At 45.3% G+C, this 22273-nt stretch overlaps 1 protein-coding gene across 4 annotated transcripts in view; it reads left to right on the top strand.

Annotated features, from left to right (window-relative positions):
* DYSF (dysferlin) overlaps positions 1-10935 on the top strand; it is a 119975-nt gene extending 109040 nt beyond the window's left edge. For 2 of the 4 annotated variants that reach the window (XM_070756809.1, XM_070756808.1), the window contains exons 50-55: positions 446-587; positions 2188-2287; positions 3120-3289; positions 6081-6190; positions 7260-7407; positions 8111-10935. In XM_070756809.1, the coding sequence (XP_070612910.1) occupies positions 446-587; positions 2188-2287; positions 3120-3289; positions 6081-6190; positions 7260-7407; positions 8111-8149 (709 nt within the window). In that variant the 3' untranslated portion in view covers positions 8150-10935. The remainder of the gene's footprint in view (positions 1-445; positions 588-2187; positions 2288-3119; positions 3290-6080; positions 6191-7259; positions 7408-8110) is intronic. The other 2 variants (XM_070756811.1, XM_070756810.1) reach the window with 1 other exon arrangement.
* The last annotated feature ends 11338 nt before the right edge of the window (positions 10936-22273 follow it).

Here is a 22273-nt window from a genome sequence, read left to right as displayed (position 1 = left end):
ATTTCTCTGTTTGGTGTTGCTGATTCATTGTGACTGCTGTAGTAAGAACTGGGTGTTCGATGATAGTTTATGTATTTGTAAGCTGTACAAGCAAGGCTTGTAGTATTATTAATATATTGAGAGTTATTGACTGATTTGACTGTGCATGACTGGACTGTTTAACTTGACTACGATATTTGCTTAAGTAAATTATTATTATTATTATTATTATTATTATTATTATTATTATTATTATTTAGATTGGTAATGTATCTGGTTTATATGACTGATCCATTACTCATATCTGCTGGATATCTGCTAGGGTTCAACGTTTCCTTTGCCCATGTGCATCCTTAATACCTCAGGGGTCGCTGTGCATACCCCTTAACAGGGACCACTCTGACAGGGGGCTCCCACCCTCCTGATCTTGCATTTGATGGTCCTGATCCTCTTTTGTGGCTGGCAGGTGGCTGGTTGGTTACGAGGAGAACAGGCAGAAGACGGATGTCCACTACAGGTCGCTGGGAGGTGAAGGCAACTTCAACTGGAGGTTCATCTTCCCCTTTGATTATCTCCCTGCTGAGCAGGTGTGCTCCGTGGCGAAGAAGGTGAGCATTGGAAAGGCTGTGGTGACCCTTGCTGGGGCGCCCAGAGAGGCTCAAAAGCAGCTGTGTTGAGTGTTGGTTCAGGTGATGGATAGTTGGAGTTTGTGATAAATCCCAACCTGCATTGCATAGCTGGCGGGACCTGGAGGAGGCCGAATCTAATTGGTCTCTGGGAGGTATGTGGCAAGAGGAGGTCCCATAGATAATCCAGTCCTAAGCCATATAGGGCTTTATAGGTATTAACCAACACCTTGAGTTGTGCCCAGAGACTAATAGGAGGCCCGTGTATCTTGTGGAGTATGGGTGTTATATGGTGCACCTCTTGCGGCTGTATTCTGGACAATTTGGAGTCTCCAAACACTCTTCAAGGGGAGACCCATGGAGAGCACCTTGCAATAATCAAGACGGGGGGTGATGACCCAATGAGCATAGTAATCCTTGTTTACCAATGTTGTACACGCACAGAAGCGTCTAGATTGAGATTAGTTGTGAAGAACTACTCAGCCACACACAGATATACTAACTTGAATTACAGTTTACTTTGAGAAATAACATATTCTGATAAACAGTCTAAAGTCACAGACTTAATAAGTTGGAATAACAATCCAAATATTACCAAGTACAAAGTCTTTCTTGCCAGTTATCTTTGTCATAACCAGCAAACAAAAGATCTCAAGCCTTAACACATTTTAGCTGCAATACATGACTACAATACAGAGAGATTGCAGAGCTAACTTAACACCGAGTAGCCAGGCAAAGAGAAACAGCGAGGATGACTTAGAGAAATAACCTCTAGCTCCCTCTTGTGGCAGCCTGCAACACCTGCAGCCAATCTATTTCCAACCCAACAGTTATGGACAGAGTCCTAAGAGTTTTCAAGAAGAAAATGGACAGCCGTTTGTCCAGAATGGCACAAGGTCTCCTGCCATGGGCAGGGGGTTAGACCTGAAGACCTCCAAGGTCCCTTCCAACTCAGTCATTCCGTATTCGGTTACTTTTTAAAAAAAATATATTTTTATTGGTTTTGCAGATAAAGTCACATAAAACAAACATAAAACAGTGCACAGTGCATGTGCCCATCACCCGACTGGCAATAACCATCACCACCACCACCAATTGCGGGGGGTTCAAATATTTACTAGTTTATATGTGTATATATATATTTCCTTAGCTCTACTTTGCATTTGTTGTTATTGAAAGAGTGATTGGAGTTTATTTTTCACCTTTGCGTCACAGATTCTACTCAGCATATAACCTTTCACCTTATTCCATCGTCCATCAGCTTCTCCAGTTTATTTTCATCAAAGTTGTTTAATCTTATTTCCATGATTTCAAAGTGTATGTGATCCACCATGTACCAGTACCAGTTCTGCAGTGTCCATTTTATAGACTCTTTCCAACCCAATCCCACTACCGCTTGAGCACTTTCCAATGCTGCAGTTTTTATTTCTTTAAAACCTCTTAGTTCTCTTTGTTTAGTTAATATCGCTATTTCTTTTGTAATTGTCCAATTAATATTTACCCAATTAATATTCGGTTACTTAATGCTGAACATCACTGTAGTCTTCTTTGCAATGACTTTCTTCTCTGCCACCCAACGCAGGAACATTTCTGGAGTTTGGACAAGACCGAGAATAAAGTCGCCCCCCAGCTGGTCCTTCAAATCTGGGACAACGACAAATTCTCCTTCGATGATTACCTGGGTGAGTGGTCGATCCAGGCAGGAGAATGCTGGATTTTGCAGTTCTGTCTCTCCCTGTTAAAGCCCTGGCTGCTTCCTCCTCCTCTCCTGCGCAGCGTGGCTGCATTTTTTGAGGTTCTCTTGGGGAACCGGCGGTGGTGAATCTGCCAGGAATGAATGTGCAGCTCTCCAATTGCAGAAAACTTGATGTGGTTGCGGGACAGGAATGGAATCCTCCTCTTGTCTGTGGAGTCTGTTCCCATCTACAGACACATTTGGGCCACGTTTGGGCAAAGAGGGACCAATGGCGCCTGAGGGTGACTCACGGCACATCACAGCCTCGCCAGAGGGCAACAGATATTGTGTGTGTGTGTGGGGGGTTCTTTTAAGAGGCCCCAAAGGCCACAAGAAGGGGGCAGGAAGCCCTTGGTCTTTGATGAAAGGCAGAGATTGAATTCTGGGCATCCATGTGGCTTTCCGGATACACCTAGATAGGTAGCCTTCCCCTGGAAGTTTTGGCTTCCTTCCTTCCTTCCTTCCTTCCTTCCTTCCTTCCTTCCTTCCTTCCTTCCTTCCTTCCTTCCTTCCTCTTTCTCATCCCTCCTAGCTCCTTCCTTTCATTCCCATCTTCCTTCCTTCCTTCCTTCCTTCCTTCCTTCCTTCCTTCCTTCCTTCCTCTTTCTCCTTCCCTCCTAGCTCCTTCCTTTCATTCCCATCTTCCTTCCTTCCTTCCTTCCTTTCTCTCCTTCCTCCCTCTTCCTCCCTCCCTCCCTGCCCCTTCCCTCCCTCACCCCTCCCTCCCTCTCCATCCCCTCTCTTCCCGTTCCCACTCCTCTCTCCTTCCCCCCTTCCAGGCTCCATCCAGCTGGACCTCAACTCCATGCCAAAGCCAAGCAAGACGGCTGAGAAATGCCACTTGGAGCTGCTGGAGACGCGGGAGAGAGACGTCTCGCTGTTTGAGCAGAAGACAGTCAAGGGCTGGTGGCCCTGTGTGACGGAGCAGGAAGGCACCAAGAGCCTCGCAGTGAGTCTCCTGAGCCTGCTTCCAACTTCTGGGAGGGGAAGGAGGAACGAGGGCTTCCTCCCTGAGCAGTGGGTTGGACTACATACAGGGGCGGGCAAAGTTGGCTCTTCTATGACATGTGGACTTCAACTCCCAGAATTCCTGAGCTGGCATGATGGGCTGAGGGATTCTGGGAGTTGAAGTCCACAAGTCATAGAGGAGCCCACTTGGCCTAGCCCTGGACTAGAAGACTTCCAAGGTCCCTTCCAGCCGTAGGATTCTATGATCTTGGGCAGGGGGTTGGACTATTGGTAGGCAAAAGTGGCTCTTCTATGACATGTGGACTTCAACTCCCAGAATTCCTGAGCTAGCATGATTGGCTGAGGGATTCTGGGAGTTGAAGTCCACAACTCATAGAGGAGCCAACTTGGCCTACCCCTGGGGTAGAAGACCTCCGAGGCCCCTTCCTTCTCTGTCCTTCTGCATGTTCTGAAACTCTCCTGCCTAGTCTGAGGACTGTTAACACAGCTAATTCTCATCTTACAACCACAATCCATCCCCACGTTTCTGTTGCTAAGAGAGGCATTTTGTTAAGTGAGTTTTCCCTCGTTTTATGACTGTTCTTACCACTGCTTGGCCCTCTTTCCAGAGTCTCAACCTCTTTTTGATACGGTGGTGACCAGAACTGGATGCAGGTTTCCAAGTGTGGCCTTACTAAGGGTTTGCAAAGCGGCACTACTAGCGCTTCACCTGATCTGGATTCTTTGACTCTGGGCTCTTCCCCTGATTCAGGATTTGGTGGTGCAGTGGTTAGAGTGCAGCCCTGCAGGCTCCTCCAGCTAACTGCTAGCTACAGTCCAGCAGTTCAAATCTCCTCACCGGCTCCAGGTGGACTCAGCCTTCCATCCTTCCGAGGGGGGTCAAATGAGGACCCAGATTGTTGGGGGCAACAAACGTACTCTCTGTAAACTGCTTAGAGAGGGCTGGAAAAGCACTGTGAAGCCCTATATACAGGGTGCGTTCCAAAAGTAATGCAATTATTTTTTTAAAAAGTAATCTATTGAACAGATTTGCACAAACACTTAAAGTTCTGCAAAGTACTGTCCTTGGGCCTCTACACATTTTTTCCAGTGACTCTGCCATGACCAGTACGCGCCCTGGAAGGCGTCTTCGAGGACCTCTCGCAATGTCTTCGTCACGGCTGTTTGGATCTCTTCTATGTATGAAAAATGCACTTGGCCACAACAGGCTACGAGTCCACGAGTTCCTGGCCAAACACCCCATAGTCCTGACGTCGCCCCAGCAGACTTCTTTTTGTTCCCAGCCCTGAAAGGATCCCATTTTTCGTCCATAGAAAAGATCCAATCAGCTGTGACGAAGACCTTGCGAGAGGTCCTCAAAGACGCCTTCCAGGCTGCATACCGGTCATGGCAGAGTCGCTGGAAAAAAAGTGTAGAGGCCCAAGGACAGCACTTTGAAGAATTTTAAGTGTTTGTGCAAATCTGTTCAATAAATTACTTTAAAAAAAATAATTGCATTACTTTGGGAACGCACCCTGTATGTCTAAATGCTATTTCTGTTTTTTAGCCACAGAAGGGTTGGTGTGCCCGGTGACCATAGCAACCCAAAGAGCACCAAATTTTCCCAAACGTCTGAATGCTCAGCGAAGCCCTGGGAAGGCACTCAACCGTTGGGGTTTTCTGTCTGTGCAAGAGGAGAGAGGATGGGAGGGCTGGAAAAGGAGGAACGGAGGGCACGAGGGTGTGACCGGGGAGAGCTGCCCTTTTTCCAGTTCCCACGTGCTGCTGGAAGGGGGGAAGACCCACGTGAATATGAAAGAAGTCTCCCGTCTGCCCCAATTATGGGCTGGGGATCAGAGAGAAGCAACCTCAGAAGAAGCCCCGTTTCGGTTGCAAGAGGTTTCTGGGCCACGCTTGGCTTGTGGTCTCCTGCAGGCCGCAGACGTGAGGTCTGGAGCTGGAGGACTCTAAATGATTACCTAGAAGGCCAGAAAGGACGTTCAGACAGCCGAGAAGATGCTTTGATGGCCACCGACAGCAATAACAGCAGCATTTACACTTATCTGCCGCTTCCCAGGGCTTTGACAGCCCTCTCTAAGCGGATGACAGAATCAGCCTCTTGCCCCTAACAATCTGGGGCCTCATTTGACCCACCTGGAGCCGGTGGGGAGATTTGAACACAACAAAATTCGTTCAACCACAACAACACACGAGCACACAACAGATACAAATTCAAAGTCAACTGCTCCAAACTCGACTGCAGGAAATACGACTTTAGCAACCGAGTAGTTGATGAATGGAACTCACTACCAGGCTCTGTAGTATCACCACCTGACCCCCAAAACTTTCCCCTTAGACTCTCCACTGTTGACCTCTCCCGATTCCCAAGAGGTCCCCTGTCTTCATGTTTCTCTCGTACTAGTTATTATATCTTTGTATACCACCAATATGTACTTGACAAAACAAACAAATAAAAAATAAACTACAGCTAGCAGATAGATAGATAGACAGACAGACAGACAGACAGACAGACAGACAGACAGACAGACAGACAGACAGACAGACAGACAGACAGATAGTGCTTTATAGTTCTTTAGTCCATATGTTATGAAATTAAAGAGCTTTTGTCTTCTTTTGTGACTGCTAGTTGGTATTCGTGAAAGAGAAGGGACTTTTCCACCAGTCTCTTCTGGTTCTTTTCCTTGGAAATCCATCCTCCCATTTCCGGATCTTCAATTGTGGCCTTACCTTCCTCCCTCCCTCCCTTCTTCTCCCCACCCCTCTCTTTGCAGGGCAAGTTGGAGATGACCCTGGAGATTGTCAATGAACAAGAGCAAGAAGAACGGCCAGCTGGGCTGGGCCGGGATGAACCCAACATGAACCCCAAGCTAGAAGACCCAAAGTAAGAGCCACCAAGTAGAGTTGGGAAAGGCGGTTGGGCTCAATTTCTCTTGGGCGAATGAGAAGAAGTTGAAGGGGAAACCTGTGAGGCACCCGTGGGTTCCAACAAACCCATACTTGGGGAAGAGGGGAAAATTAAAAAAGAAAAGAATACATGGTAACAATTATTAGTCATATGTACATGACTAGTTGGGTTTGGCAATATATAACACAAGCCAACAATGTATTGGAACACTATTATTTTAAGAGCTAGTACTACGGATGGCCATTAGAGGGAGCCAGAAACACGATTCTCTCTCTCCATTTTTCTCTGCTAGTTTGTTTTTGTGACTAATTTGTAGAACTGTATGTTCAAATGGTGGTTGAAGGTATTTATAAGCTGAACAGGTGAGCTTGTAACATTGTGTATGTATTGAGAGTTATTGACTGACATGACTGTGTATGGCTAGGACTGACTGAGATATTTGCCAAAATAAATAGTATTTTATATACTGAATGTATCTGGATTGTATTACCGAATTATTACTAGTATCTCTGAATCTATCAGCTGGATATTTTATTTATTTATTTATTATTTATTTTATTATATATTTATGTTTGTTTGTTTGTTTGTTTGTTTATTTATTTATTTATTTTATTTTATTTATTGGATTTGTGCGCCGCCCCTCTCCGTAGACTATTTGCCACCTCCCTGTTTGTGTTTGTGTACATTTGACTACTCGGAGATTATTCCTTAACGCTTAACAATAATATCACCAGGGGTCAGCAACCTTGGCCACTTTCATACTGGTGGACTTCAACTCGCAGAATTCTGGGAACTTTGCTGAATTCTAGGGGTTGAAGCCCACCAGCCTGAAAATGGCCAAGTTTGGAGACCCCTACTCTAATGTGTTCTTGACTGACCCCAATGTCCTTTCCAGAGAAATCAGAGGCATGGTGGTAGGAAGGTATCTAACCCAGTCTTGGCACCCTAGGCATGCCTGGTCCATCTTGGTCCCTGTGATGGGTTGGCAGCTCCTACATTACTTAATCTTGACTTCCTCCACCCACCGAGATGCTCTCTGTTGCAGGCGCCCCGAGACCTCCTTCCTGTGGTTCACCTCGCCCTACAAGACCTTGAAGTACATCTTGTGGAGAAGGTTCAAGTGGGTCTTCCTCGTCTTCCTCCTCGTCTTCATCCTGTTGCTTTTCCTGGGCATCTTCATCTATGCTTTCCCGGTAAGATCGTGGGTCCTTTGGTCTTCGTCCCTCCTTCTTTCTCCCTTCCATTACTTCCTCTTCTCTGGGCTCCCCCTCAGTCTCTTCCTTTCATCTTCTTCTCAATCCTGTCTTCTTCTGGGCCTCTGAGAGGAGCTCCAGGTGACCCCAGCGGAAGGAATCTTCTTCAAATCCTCCAACCTTGGCCACTTTAAGACGTGTGGACTTGAACTCCCAGAATTCCTCAGCCAACTTGCTAGTGGAGGAACTCCGGGAGTTGAAGTCCACACGTCTTAAAGTGGCCAAGGTTGGAGACCCTGATGTAACCCAGTCTGGCAGGGGAGGTTTTCCTTCTGTCCAAGTAGAAAAATACGGTATATAATTTATGTGTGTAAATCAGAAGAGATTGATGCTTGGGGCCTTTGCTTGGGTGAGAGTAGATGACCTCTAAGGTGTCCCTTCTACAGCTTTTTGGCTCTTATCAAATGTGAAGGAAGCCCTTCTTGGTCCCCTCTCCCCATACCTGCTGTTCTGTTCGGGTCTGTGAAGCCCGTTTTCGAACTTTGAGACCCTGTAAAAAAATTTCTCTGCATATCTGAAACTTGAAACTTCATGGCTTTGCATCATGCCAGGGCTTCTCTCTATGATGATTTATTTTGGGGGGGGCGGGGGGCTTATTTTTTGCTGGGAAAAAAAAGTCACCAATGTTCTGCCCCCTCTGCAGAACTACGCTGCCATGAAGCTGGTGAAGCCCTTCAGCTGAGCCCAGTCCATCTCCTGGAGCCGGGCAAGAGACCACGGAGACTTGTGACGATGGCAGGTGTCCACCCTTCCCATCACACACCTACGCGGAAGGAAGGCGCACCAACGTTGCCTTGGAGGAACCGCACGATTGAGATGAACCCCAGATCTTTTAAAGCTCGCCTGCCCCCTGCCCAGTTTGTCCCGAGTGCTGCTCCAGTGACCCGAACGGCTGGACCGGATGTCCTTAGCTCCATGACCATGGTCTCATTTTCTGACGAGGAAGCCCTTCCCTGGCGACGCTTGGAGGAGGCTGCTACCACCTTGCAAGGCCCCAGCAACCTTCGGAAAAGGAGAAGGGTGGCACAAGGAGAGGACGAGGACCAGGACGTCCGATGAGAGGTCAAGATGGCGGTCATGACCACACCAATCCAAGCCTACCTTACAAGCTTGTTGTGATGTCTTGGACCCTCGCTTAGGTTGCTAGAGCAGACTATCCCTTCCGGAGGTTTGGACTACAACTCCCATCATCCCCCCCATGGGAGGAAATGGGGATGGGGTCCAGCATAGCTGTAAGGGGGAAGGTCACTCTTTCTAAGGCCCCTTCCTCGCCAGGCCCAGCACAGGAGACCCTCCTCACGAGCATTTTCACTAACCATGGTTGGTCTACGCCAGTGGTGGCGAAGCTTTTTTGGTTCACGTGCCAAAAGGGTGTGTGTGTGTGTGTGCTAGCGTGTGTGCATTGCCCCACACCCGCCCCACACATGCGACCCCTGTGCTGCCCCCGTGCATGTGCATAGGCCTCACTGAATCCTGAAACTGAAAAAAAACAGACAAATGGGCAAACCAGAAGTTTGAAAAAATGGACTTCCTGTTTACCTGTTGTTATTTTTTGCACTCTGGAGCCTTTGGGGAAGCTTCCCGAAGTACCAGAGTGTGAAAAACAGCGCAATGAGCAAACAGGAAGTCCATTTTTCCAAACTTTCGGTTTGCCCATTGTGCTATTTTTCACACTTCGGGGCTTCAGGAAGCTTCCTGAAGTCCTGGCGTGTGAAAAACAGCACAACGAGCGAACAGGAAGTCCATTTTTCCAAACTTCCGGTTTGCCTGTTGGGTGTTTTTCTGCACTCTGGGGCTTCAGGAAGCTTCCCCGAAGGCTCCATAGGGCGAAAGGGGCTCCCCAAGGCCAGAAATTGGCTGGTGGTTAGCATATACATGTGCGCTGGAGCTGACATAGGACAATGCCTCATGTGCCCTGTGTTATGGCTCCATGTGCCACCTGTGGCACGCGTGCAATAGGTTTGCCATCATGGGTATATGCAGACACACACAAATACACACACACAAACACGCCAGCGTTAGGGGCAGAGTCCTCTCTGGCCGAGGACTTTTGGACCCTCGTGCATGTGTCAAATGAGGGAGGGTCTTTTGTACACACACACACATGCGCGGTGCCTTTCCTTTCCTTGGGTGTCATCCCCTTTGGGGTTCCATGGATGTCCTACCAGCCCCGAAGAAGAGACGGCTGGGCACTTTCCCACCTTTCATTCCCACTACAGGTAGCCCTCAATTTACACCAGCTCGCTTAGTCACTGTTCAAAGTTACAATGGCATTGGAAAAAAAGGGACTTGGGACCGTTTTCCACACTTAATGACCATCGTGGCATCCCTGTGGGTCACGTGATTGGATGCTTGGTGGCAGACTCAGATTTATGACGGTCGTAGTGTCCTGTGATCACGTGATCCACTTTTGTGACCTTCTGGCAAGTCCGCAAGGAAGCCTGACTCACTTAACAACCGGGTTACTAACTTAACAACTGTGGTGATTCATTTAACAACTGCAGTGGTTCACTTAACAACCAGGTTACTAACTTAATGGTGGTGATTCATTTAACAACTGGTTTACTAACTTAACAACTGCAGTGGTTCACTTAACAATCAGGTTACTAATTTAACGGTGGTGATTCACTTAACAACTGGTTTACTAACTTAACAACTGCAGTGGTTCACTTAACAACCAGGTTACTAACTTAATGGCTGTGATTCACTTAACAACCTTGGTCACTAACTTAACTCACTTAACAAATGTCTCACTTAGCAACATAAATGCTGGGTCGTAGGTTGAGGACTTCCTGTGTTTGAAAGCCAGGTGGGACCAAGATTTGAGGACTTTCAGGAACCTCCTTTGGTGTCTTCAGAACAGGGTTGAATTCTTGAGAAGGTCATTTCGGTTCTTCAGGAGTGGGTGGCATACACATTTCATTAATGAATGAATGAATTTATCGGCCAGGTTCAGAACTGGGGATCATCCTCCAAAATTGTAACGGAAACCCCGTTCCTGGTGTCCGTACGTTCACATGGGCAAGGAATCTCCTGCGCCACCATCTTTGCTGTGAAAGCAGCCAATTCTCCACGGTCCGCTTGCCACAGCCAACCCACCAGTGTTCACTCGCCACGGCCAATTTAGCACAACAATTTCATTCCCGAAAGCAAATTTTAAAAAAGCCATCCCCCCTTTCCTTCTGTCCCTCCTTTTCCATCGCTTTCTCGAATGATTCCATCCCGCCATCTCTTTGAACTTTGGTCCCTCCAGCGAATCGACGGTGGTGAGTTGGCTGCAGCAAGTTTGGCACCCGAGACGCAAACCACAATCCGCCTCTTTCAATCCGCTTCTGAGCTTGTTCTGGATCCGGGTCTCTTACACCCAGGTGGATTTTCCTACTCACCTGTATCAGCCTTCGAAGCAATATTTGCACTACAGTTACTCACTGTAAAAAAAAAAAAATGCTATTAAATCTGGATGCTGGACGATGCCTGGGTGGTTTTTCCAGAGCCTGAATTGGGAGTGGAGGGGTGTGTGTGTGTGTGTGTGTGTGTGAGAGAGAGAGAGAGAGAGAGAGAAGGGGTGGGGTGTGAGATGGATGTGCAGACATGCGCCATGCACCTGATTCCACTTACGAGAACATCCAGCCAAGATCTGGGTGGTTGGAATGGTCTCCTTGGCATGGCACAAGGCCACAGAAGTGTCCCGAATGGGCACCCATTGGTGGCCTACCAGGCTTTGCATCACTCTCCCAGATGTTTCCCCTCCCTCCATGCTCAAAAGAGTCACCGGAAGTCTGACATCCACCAAACACATGGAAATATACAGACACTTTTTTATTCTCTCAAGGTTTGAATAGAATAGAATAGAAATTCTTTATTGGCCAAGTATGATTGAACACACAAGGAATTTGTCTATGGTGCGGATGCTCTCAGTGGACATAAAAGAAAATATACATTTGTATAGAATAGAATAGAATAGAATAGAATAGAATAGAATAGAATTCTTTATTGGCCAAGTGTGATCAGACACACAAGGAATTTGTCTTTGGTGCAGATGCTCTCAGTGGACATAAAAGAAATGATACATTTGTATAGAATAGAATAGAATAGAATTCTTTATTGGCCAAGTGTGATTGGACACACAAGGAATTTGTCTTTGGTGCAGATGCTCTCAGTGGACATAAAAGAAATGATACATTTGTCAAGAATCATGAGGTCCAACACTTGATGATTGCCACACGGGTAGAATAGAGTAGAGTAGAGTAGAGTAGAATAGAATAGAATAGAATAGAATAGAATTCTTTATTGGCCACATGTGATTGGACCCACAAGGAATTTGTCTTTGGTGCAGATGCTCTCAGTGTGCATAAAAGAAATGATACATTTGTCAAGAATCATGAGATGCAACACTTGATGATTGCCACATGGGTAGAGTAGAGTAGAATAGAATAGAATAGAATAGAATAGAATTCTTTGTTGGCCAAGAGTGATTGGACACACAAGGAATTTGTCTTTGGTGCAGATGCTCTCAGTGGACATAAAATATACGTCTGTCAAGAATCATGAGGTCCAACACTTAATGATTGTCATAGGGGTCAAATAAGCCATCAGGAAGCTATCAATAGTATTAATAAAAATCTTAAGGATACAAGCAACAGTCATACAGTCCTAAGTGGGAGGAGATGGGTGATAGGAACTATGGGGAAAAAACTAGTAGTAATAGTGGTGCAGACTTAGTAAATAGTTTGATAGTGTTGGGGGGATTATTGGTTTAGCCGAGTGAGGGCATTCCATTTTCATTTTTACATTTCAGCACTGGTGAGGTTACCTAACTGGGCCATGCATTTGGGAATTATTGCTCCAGTTCTTTGAGAGTGGATGTAGCTGAAAAATTTTGGCAGATCAGAACGCTTCTGTCGCTGTGTTGCAAAGTTTGTGGTGGCATCCAGAAAACAACCCACCCTTTTTTTTCTGTCTGGGGTCTCAGTTATTGGAATAATTGAATTACCCTCTGAAAGTCTGGGTTTTTTTTTTAGAGTTTTCGAGGGCTTGCATGGAAGCTTATCAAATTTGGGACAAATGGTAAAAATGGTTGGATGAAAGGAAGAAAACGTAATAAAATTGGTAGTATAGAGATGGTAAACTTTGAGAACTCACACAGATGGTGCTGTATATATAGATCAGTGTTTCCCAACCTTGGCAACTTGAAGATATTTGGACTTCAACTCCCAGAATTCCCCAGCCAGCGGATGCTGGCTGGGGAATTCTGGGAGTTGAAGTCCAAATATCTTCAAGTTGCCAAGGTTGGGAAACACTGATAGATAATAATGAGTGAGAAAAGAGTGATTTAGTATAGAAGAATAGGAGGCAGCTGGCTCTGAGTTGAAGAAGGTCCTTGGAGGAGAAGTGAAACGTCTTCAAAGAAAAAACACAGGAACTCCAAATGCCTCTTGAGAGAAAGCACCTTTGGGACAATTGTGACCTCTGGAGGACTGAGAAGCACCATATAACAAAGAGCAAGGAAGCAGGAAGTCTTCTGGTCATCTCACACCTCGTGGCTGGATCGTTCGTGGTCTCTGCAGACCCCACGTCCTAGGCACCAGGTGGGGTGGGCTCTCTGCATTCACACACACGTCGCTTTCATTAGACCCCCAAATGCTGGTGTTTTTGAGACGGGCAGGCTTAGGTTTCACCCCATCATGGGCTTGCAGGACTCACGTTTCAAAGGGAAGGGTGGGAGAAGTTCTCAAGATCTTTGGTGCACCTGCCAGGTTGGGGGGGCCTGGGTTTTCCTTTGAAGAGGAGAGGGCTGGGAGGGGGCTGTTGGGGGGGTTATTTTTTGGTCTGGCTGCTCTCTTTCCTCCCTTGCTTTGAAATAGGCCCAGCCAGAATTCCCAGGTTCCCAATCTCTGAGTTCTCTCAAATAACAAAGTTTGCAAGTTCAGAAGAATGAGAGAGCGAGAAAGAGACAGACAGAGAGAGAGAGAGAGAAAGAAAGAATGAATGAAAGAAAGAAAGACGGGGAAAGAAAGAAAGAGAAAGAAAGAAGGAAGGAAAGAGAAAGAAAGAAAGAAAGAAAGAAAAAGAGACAGAAGGAAAGAAAGAAAGAAAGAAAGAAAGAAGAGAAAGAAAGAGAGGGAGGGATAAAGAGAGAGAGGAGAAAAAGAGAAAGAAAGAAAGAAAAAGACAGCCAAGGACTGCCCAGATAAAAGCGCCAGTTTGCCAAATCCAAAGAGTGCCAGCAGTGAAGGGATGCAAAATTATTTACTACCACCCTGTGGGTGTGGCTTATTTTGTGGGTGTGACTTGCCCGCCATGTGACCAGGTGGGAGTGGCTTGATGACCATGTGACCGATGGGTGGCTTAAAGGTCATGTGACTGGCTTAAAGGTGGCCAACCTGACGTCATTCATGAGTGTTTGGCGAAGGGCGATATACAAATCTAAATAATAATAATAATAATAATAATAATAATAATAATAATAATAATAATAATATAAGGGGTTAGGGTTAGGGTGCCTGGCCTCTCCTCTCCTCAAAGAGAGAAAATTTCCCTCTCTATTTAATATTCCTGAACATCCAAAATATACTCTTTAATTCTATGTATATATGCCATATGTGTACATACACATTACACACAGGCACACAAAAATATACATTATCTACTACATAAACTATATGTGTATGTACTCACACGCACTCACAGCTCTTCTAAAATTATACACATTCAACCTCATTTACAGCGATAGGAAAAACAGACCCAGAGTCCAGAAGGGGGGGGGGGAATTCAACTTTTTAAAAAAATAATCTTTTTAAAGTTTCTACATATAAATTTAAGCAATTAAACAATTTAAATAATAATATTTAATAATAGTAATAATAGTAATAATAATAATAATAACAATGATGATGATGATAATTTATTAGACTTTTATGCTGCCTCTCTCCAAAGACTCGGGGCGGCTCACAACAAATAAACAGAACATACAAAGAAAACAAAAGAAAGAAAGATAAATGAAAGGAAATGGTCACACAAATCAAGCGTACATGACCAAAATGTGACTACGGGTTCTGCATACCTGGCCGTACCTGTGGGAGCCCATCGCTGGGCAGGAAGGGCCTGGATGCCAAGCAAGAGTTTTGCAAAGCCAACCAGCGAGGTTCCCGGCTCTTGGCAGGACCCGAGGCTGCCCCCTCCCTCCCTCCCCCTCCTCCCTCCTGGCACCCCCAGTCCTTTCTCAACCCCCCCCCCAACTTTTATTTGTTTTCCATCCCCTCTGTCTTTCCAGTTCTCCACAGCAGAGTTTGGAAGTCGCCTGCCGTGGGTCTGTTTTCCATCACGTCTTTCAACACCCCGGCTGGCTTTTAACTCTGCAAAGGGGTCAGGGAGGAGTGGCGAGGGGGGGGGAACTGCCTGAGGGGGGGACCTGACCCCCTCTGCCTCCTTGTAGCCCAGGGGACCTGGGGGTGTGTGGGGGGGGAGAGTGGCTTAACTTGATCCTCTCTGAGCTGAGTGGATTTCTTGCAGACGTTTCGTGACCCATTTAGGTAACTTCATCAGTGCTGGGGGGAGGAGGAGGCAGCAGAGCAAGAAGCAATGGATGGGAATTAATCAAGGAGGGAACCGAGCTAGAACATACAAAGAGACATTTCCTGACAACAATGGATCAATGAGTCTTCCGATACCTCAGGGGTGGCCCCAAAGAAGAGGGAGTCAAGCTATTCTCCAAAGCAGAGGTCTTCAAACTTGGAAACTTTAAGACTTGTGGACTACAATTCCCAGAATTCTCCAGCCAGCATAGCTCCAGTCATAGCTGGCTGGAGAATTCTGGGAGTTGAAGTCCACAAGTCTTAAGGTTGCCAAGTTTGAGGACCCCTGCTCCAAAGGACCTGAGGGTAGAACAAGAAGCAATGGGTGGAAGCTGAACAAGGAGAGAAGCAACTTAGAACTAAGGAAGAATTTCCTGACAGTTAGAACAATTGATCAGTGGAACTGCCTGCCACCAGAAGTTGTGGATGCTCCAACACTGGAAGTTTTAAAGCAGACGTTGGAAAACCATCTGTCTGAAGTAGTGGAGGGTCTCCTGCCTAAGCAGAGGGCTAGACTAGAAGACCTCCAAGGTCCCTTCCAACTCTGTTGTTGTCATTATTATTATTAACTGTTATTCTGTTATCCTAATTTCACCAAAGTTGATCTCTTAAAAGGAGGATTGACTCTCTTATTCCGCAGCCTCTCTCTCTCCTGCTCCTGAAATGTAGTGACCTTCAGCTTTGGAACACTACAAATCCCATCACCTCGCGAGAGGATGATGGAGACTGCATTCCAAGAGATCTAAAACAGCCTGTGATGGTAAAGTGACCAGATTTTCACATTGGTAAAGAGGGACACCATTGACCTCTGGGGGAGGGGAAGTTCTTGATTAAAAATTTGGTCTATATGGAGAAAAAAAACTCTTTCTTTCTCTCTCTCTCTCCCTCCCTCCATCCCTTTCTCTCTATTTCGCTCTCTTACTCTCTCCCTCCCTCTTTCTTTCTCTCTCTTCCTTCCTTCCTCTATTTCTTTCTCTCTCTCTCTCCCTCCCTCTTTCTTTCTCTCTCTTCCTTCCTTCCTCTATTTCTTTCTCTCTCTCTCTCCGTCCTTCTTTCTCTCTCTCTCTTCCTTCCTTCCTCTATTTCTTTCTCTCTCTCTCTCCCTCCCTCTTTCTTTCTCTCTCTTCCTTCCTTCCTCTATTTCTTTCTCTCTCTCTCTCTCCCTCCCTCTTTCTTTCTCCCTCTTCTTTCCTTCCTCTATTTCTTTCTCTCTCTCCCTCCGTCCTTCTTTCTTTCTCTTCCTTCCTTTGTGGGACAAATTATCAAAAAGTGGGACGTCTAGTCACATGTGATGGAGAAGATGGCAACAAGGACACTGTCGGCATTTTAAACTCTGGGTGATTTTCCCCACCCGAGCAATAAATTCCAGCTCTGGGGGAACCCACCATCTATCTTAGCCTGAAAAGAAACCCTGATTACTTCTGCAGGTTGCAGAGCCAGCCTCCCAGGGACCCAGAAGTTCAAAGATCAAATAAATTGTTGGGCAGATTTATCAGGTCCCACGCAGGGCAGCAGCTGCACCACAAACGGTTTCCTTCGCTCCTCTCTTGCCTCGGATTTATCAGCAGAAGACTTGGGGGCATTCACGGAAAAGAAAAAGGCCCTGGAGTTGAATTCTGGGCCATGCCCAGAAGTTTTATGAGAAGGCAAAACACTCTGGGCAAATATCCTCGGATACTGTTACTGCAGGGGGGTGGATGGATAACTTCAGAAATCCTGAACGGCACCTTCATGGCCATTTAGATAAAAAATGCCAAATTTAGCAGCTTGGAGAAAGTGGTCCAGGGTGAGATTTATTTATTTATTGGATTTGTATGCCGTCCTTCTCTGTAGACTCAGATAGATAGATAGATAGATAGATAGATAGATAGATAGATAGATAGATAGATAGATAGATAGATAGGTTTGTTTGTTTGTTTGTTTATTTATTTATTTGTTTATTGGATTTGTATGCCATCCCTCTCCGTAGACTCGGATGGATAGATAGATAGATAGATAGATAGATAGATAGATTTGTTTGTTTATTTATTTATTTATTGGATTTGTATGCCGTCCCTCTCCGTAGACTTGGATAGATAGATAGATAGATAGATAGATAGATAGATAGATAGATAGATAGATAGATAAATAGATTTGTTTGTTTGTTTATTTATTTATTTATTGGATTTGTATGCCGTCCCTCTCCGTAGACTCGGATGGATAGATAGATAGATAGATAGATAGATAGATATGTTTGTTTATTTATTTATTTATTTATTGGATTTGTATGCCGTCCCTCTCCGTAGACTTGGATAGATAGATAGATAGATAGATAGATAGATAGATAGATAGATAGATAGATTTGTTTGTTTGTTTATTTATTTATTTATTGGATTTGTATGCCATCCCTCTCCGTAGACTCGGATGGATAGATAGATAGATAGATAGATAGATAGATAGATAGATTTGTTTGTTTGTTTATTTATTTATTTATTGGATTTGTATGCCGTCCCTCTCCGTAGACTCGGATGGATAGATAGATAGATAGATAGATAGATAGATAGATAGATTTGTTTGTTTGTTTATTTATTTATTTATTGGATTTGTATGCCGTCCCTCTCCGTAGACTTGGATAGATAGATAGATAGATAGATAGATAGATAGATAGATAGATAGATTTGTTTGTTTGTTTGTTTGTTTGTTTGTTTATTTGTTTATTTGTTTATTCGTTTATTCATTTATTCATTTATTCATTTATTCATTTATTCATTTATTCATTTATTCATTTATTCATTTATTCATTTATTCATTCATTCATTCATTCATTTATTTATTTATTTATTTATTTATTAGATTTGTATGTCGTCCCTCTCCGTAGACTCGGGGCGGCTCACAACAATAATGTAAGAAGATGTAAGAAGACCAAACTAATCACAATAGGTAAAACAACTCAAGACCTAAAATGGTCCCCTGACATCAAACACGTCATCAAAAAAGCACCACAAAGGATGTTCTTTCTGTGCCAACTCAGGAAACTCAAACTGCCCCAGGAGCTGCTGATCCAGTTCTACAGAGGAATCATTGAGTCTGTCATCTGCACCTCCATCACTGCCTGGTTCGGTTCTGCAACCCAACAAGACCGACACGGACTTCAGAGGAGAATCAGAACGGCAGAACAAAATCATGGCTGCCCACCTACCTTCCTGTAGACTGCACGAGTAAAAAAAAAGGTTCGACATTTAGGCATGAAAAACAAAACGCACAGGTACAGTATATGTAGTACCTTGCTCAACAGTAGTAACTATGAGAGGGGTCAAACAGGCTCAAACTCAACCCGGATAAGACGGAGTGGCTGTGGGTTTTGCCTCCCAAGGACAATTCAATCTGTCCGTCCATAACCCGGGGGGGGGGAATTATTGACCCCCTCAGAGAGGGTCCGCAACTTGGGCGTCCTCCTTGATCCACAGCTCACATTAGAGAACCATCTTTTGGCTGTGGCGAGGGGGACATTTGCCCAGGTTCACCTGGTGCACCAGTTGCGGCCCTATTTGGACCAGGAGTCACTGCTCACGGTCGCTCATGCCCTCATCACCTCGAGGCTCGACTACTGTAACGCTCTCTACATGGGGCTACCTTTGAAAAGTGTTCGGAAACTTCAGATCATGCAGAATGCGGCCGCGAGAGCAATCATGGGCTCTGCAGTCTGCAGTCTGCATTGGCTGCCAATCAGTTTCCGGTCACAATTCAAAGTGTTGGTTATGACCTATAAAGCCCTTCATGGCATTGGACCAGAATATCTCCAGGACCGCCTTCTGCCACACGAATCCCAGCAGCCGATTAGGTCCCACAGAGTCGGCCTTCTCCGGGTCCCGTCAACTAAACAATGTCATCTGGCAGGACCCAGGGGAAGAGCCTTCTCTGTGATGGCCCCGGCCCTCTGGAACTAACTCCCCCCAGAGATTAGGATGGCCCCCACCCTCCTCGCCTTTTGTAAGTTATTAAAAACTTATCTTTGCCTCCAGGCATGGGGAAACTAACACACACACCAATTGTCAAGGCTGGTGTATGGTTTGATTGGTTGTGTGAGTATTTTATTTTATTATAAGGGTTTAAAATTGTATTTTAAAATTGGATTTGTACACTGTTTATGTTGTTGTGAGCTGCCCTGAGTCCTCGGAAAAGGGCGGCATACAAATCCAATACACAATAATACACAATGAAGGTAGTAGAGGAAGCTTCAAGGGGAAAAAGAAGAGAATTAGAGAAGGAATAGAAGAGAGAGTATAGGATAAGATAAATCAAAGAGAGAATAGAAGAAAGATAAAGGGATAGAAGAGAAGATATATGGGATATTTATTTTATTTATTATTTATTTATTTATTTGTCATACAAATATAGTATTGTATTGTAGTATATTTAACATAATATAAGTACAAATTAGAGACAGAAAAGATAAAAAGGTATAGGAGATATAGGAGAGACTATAGGACAGGGGACGGAAGGCACTCTAGTGCACTTGTACTCGCCCCTTACTGACCTCTTAGGAATCTGGAGAGGTCAACCATGGATAGTCTAAGGGTAAAGTATTGGGGGTTAGGGGTGGACACTACGAAGTCCCATATGAGTTCCACGTTCAACAACTCTATTATTAAAGTCGTATTTTTTACAGTCAAGTCTGGAGCGGTTAATATTGAGGTTGAGTCTGTTGCGTGCTCGTGTGTTGTTGTGGTTGAAGCTGAAGTAGCCGTTGACAGGCAGGACGTTGCAGGAGATGATCCTGTGGGCAATACCTCTGCTTCCACCCCAACCTCTTGGTAACACATGGAGGCGATTACCCGCCCGGTCTCTGGAAGCCCATCTGGCTCTTTGGCTTTTATAGCCCCGGAGAGGCTGCCAAGCCGAGATTTATCTCCCTTTCCTGAAACAATGCAAGTGGAAAACCCATTCCCCGAAATACCAGGAGCTTGGCTGGATTCGTCTTCCACATTCTTCCACCCCTGATTTTTATTCCACTGTTTCTTTTCTGGGCAAGATGATTTTGGTGAGCGATGGGCTTTTACGACACGGGACGGGGGCAGAGATCAATCGCAAGAGCTCCCCGAAGGCAGGGGGGATGAGACCACCTGCAGACCACCGTCTACGTGTCCTGGAAGCCTTTATCACCCGGCCTCTACCTTTCTCCAAGAGAGAGAGAGAGGGAAATGGCTTTGACAATCGCAGTGGGAGAGAGATAATCCTCATAACAGCTGGAGCAAATGGGAATTTAAGAGGCAGCCAGAACTTCACCGTCGGTGTAAAAGACGGCCCGAAGCAGACGGCCCCCACGGAAAAGGTCGAACGGAGCGCAAACCGCCTTTGAGTCTCCTCCTCCCCGTCTGAGGGCTGGAGAAGCCCTCCAAGTCCCAGAGAACTGGGGCGATGCCAAACGATTGAAGGGACAGCCAAGGTTGACCCCTGTCTCCAACCAGGTAGGGAAAGACAGACAGACAGAATCCCCAGGACTGGGAATGTTGCTTTCCGACATTCCTTTGGGCTGGAAAACGTTCAAAGGGGAGGCAGACAGAGTGGGGGGGGGAGTTTGAAATGTGTGGGGGGCGGTAGAAGAGAGGAAAGGGGGAGAGAGAGCAAGATGCTACTGTGTTCAGTTCTGGAGACCTCACCTACAAAAAGAGATATGGATCAAGTTGAACAGGTCCAAAGACAGGCTACAAGAATGGTGGAAGGTCTTCAGCATAAAACGTATCAGGAAAGACTTCATGGACTCCATCTGTAGAGTCTGGAGGACAGAAGGGAAAGGGGGGACACGACCAAAACATTTAAATATGTGAAAGGGTTAAATAAGGTTCCGGAGGGAAGTGTTTTTAATAGGAAAGTGAACCCAAGAACAGGGGGGCACCATCTGAGGTTAGTTGGGGGAAAAGATCAGAAGCAACGTGAGAAAATATTATTTGGCTGAAAGAATAGTAGATGCTTGGAATAAACTTCCAGCAGACGTGGTTGGTAAATCCACAGGAACTGAATGTAAACATGCCTGGGATAAACATAGATCCCTCCTGAGATAAAATACAGGAAATAGTATAAGGGCAGACTAGATGAGGTCTATTTCTGCTGTCAATCTTCTGTTTCTGTTTCTAAGGCCAACTCGATTGGATGACAGGGAGAGGAACTGGAGGGGGGGGGGGCATTTGAGGCTGATGTTGTGTAGCCTAAGCACGTGACTTAGAGATAAATGGATCCTCCAGAAACAGGATCTATTGGGGTGTAAGAGTCAACTCGGCCCCTTAAATCACCCCGGGAGACTTACAACTCCAAAACTACAGCTCTTCCATTGACAAATTTCTCCTTAGTTCCAAGTTGCTTCCCTCCTTGATTAGTTTCCATCCTTGGTTTCTTCTCCTGCCTTCAATCCACCCACCCACCCACCCACCCATCCATCCAAGGTCAGTAAGGGGCGTGCATAAGTGCACCAGTGTGCCTTCCGTCCCCTGTCCAATTGTCTCTCCTTATCTCATTTATCTTTTCTTCCTTTCAAATTTGTTCACCTATACTTTTATATAGTCTGGAGGACAGAAGGAAAAGGGGGGACATGATCGAAACATTTAAATATATTAAAGGGTTAAATAAGGTCCAGGAGGGAAGTGTTTTTAATAGGAAAGTGAACACAAGAACAAGGGGACACAATCGGAAGTTAGTTGGGGGAAAGATCAAAAGCAACATGAGAAAATATTATTTCACTGCAAGAGTAGTAGATCCTTGGAACAAACTTCCAGCAGATGTGGTAGATAAATCCACAGTAACTGAATTTAAACATGCCTGGGATAAACATATATCCATCCTAAGATAAAATACAGAAAATAGTATAAGGGCAGACTAGATGGACCATGAGGTCTTTTTCTGCCGTCAGACTTCTATGTTTCTATGTTTCTATGTTTCTATTTGTTTCTTTAGTTATATTATTACATATCTTTCTCTTCAATGGGTATTATGTATTAGACTAAATAAATAAAATAAATAAATGTGCACAGGGAACAATAATTATTATCAAGATCCATTGTGCTGCTATTTGTTAAAAACTTCCTAACTTTTCGTTCTGTATCCAAACAGTGGCGAATGAGGGCGAAGGGCCGAGAAGAACAAAGGGCCCTTACTATCTCCCGGAGATTCTTCGCCTTTCACAACCAGCTAGCAGATAGTAACTCCCACCCGAAGGATGCGTCTGGGCCTTTGAAGTCTCTGCTTGATGGTCAAGGAGT

The sequence above is a fragment of the Erythrolamprus reginae genome, chromosome 7 (assembly GCF_031021105.1).
Source record: "Erythrolamprus reginae isolate rEryReg1 chromosome 7, rEryReg1.hap1, whole genome shotgun sequence".
Lineage (NCBI taxonomy): Eukaryota > Metazoa > Chordata > Lepidosauria > Squamata > Dipsadidae > Erythrolamprus > Erythrolamprus reginae.
Note: the sequence above shows the minus strand (reverse complement) of the source record. Positions and strands in the feature narration are given on the sequence as shown.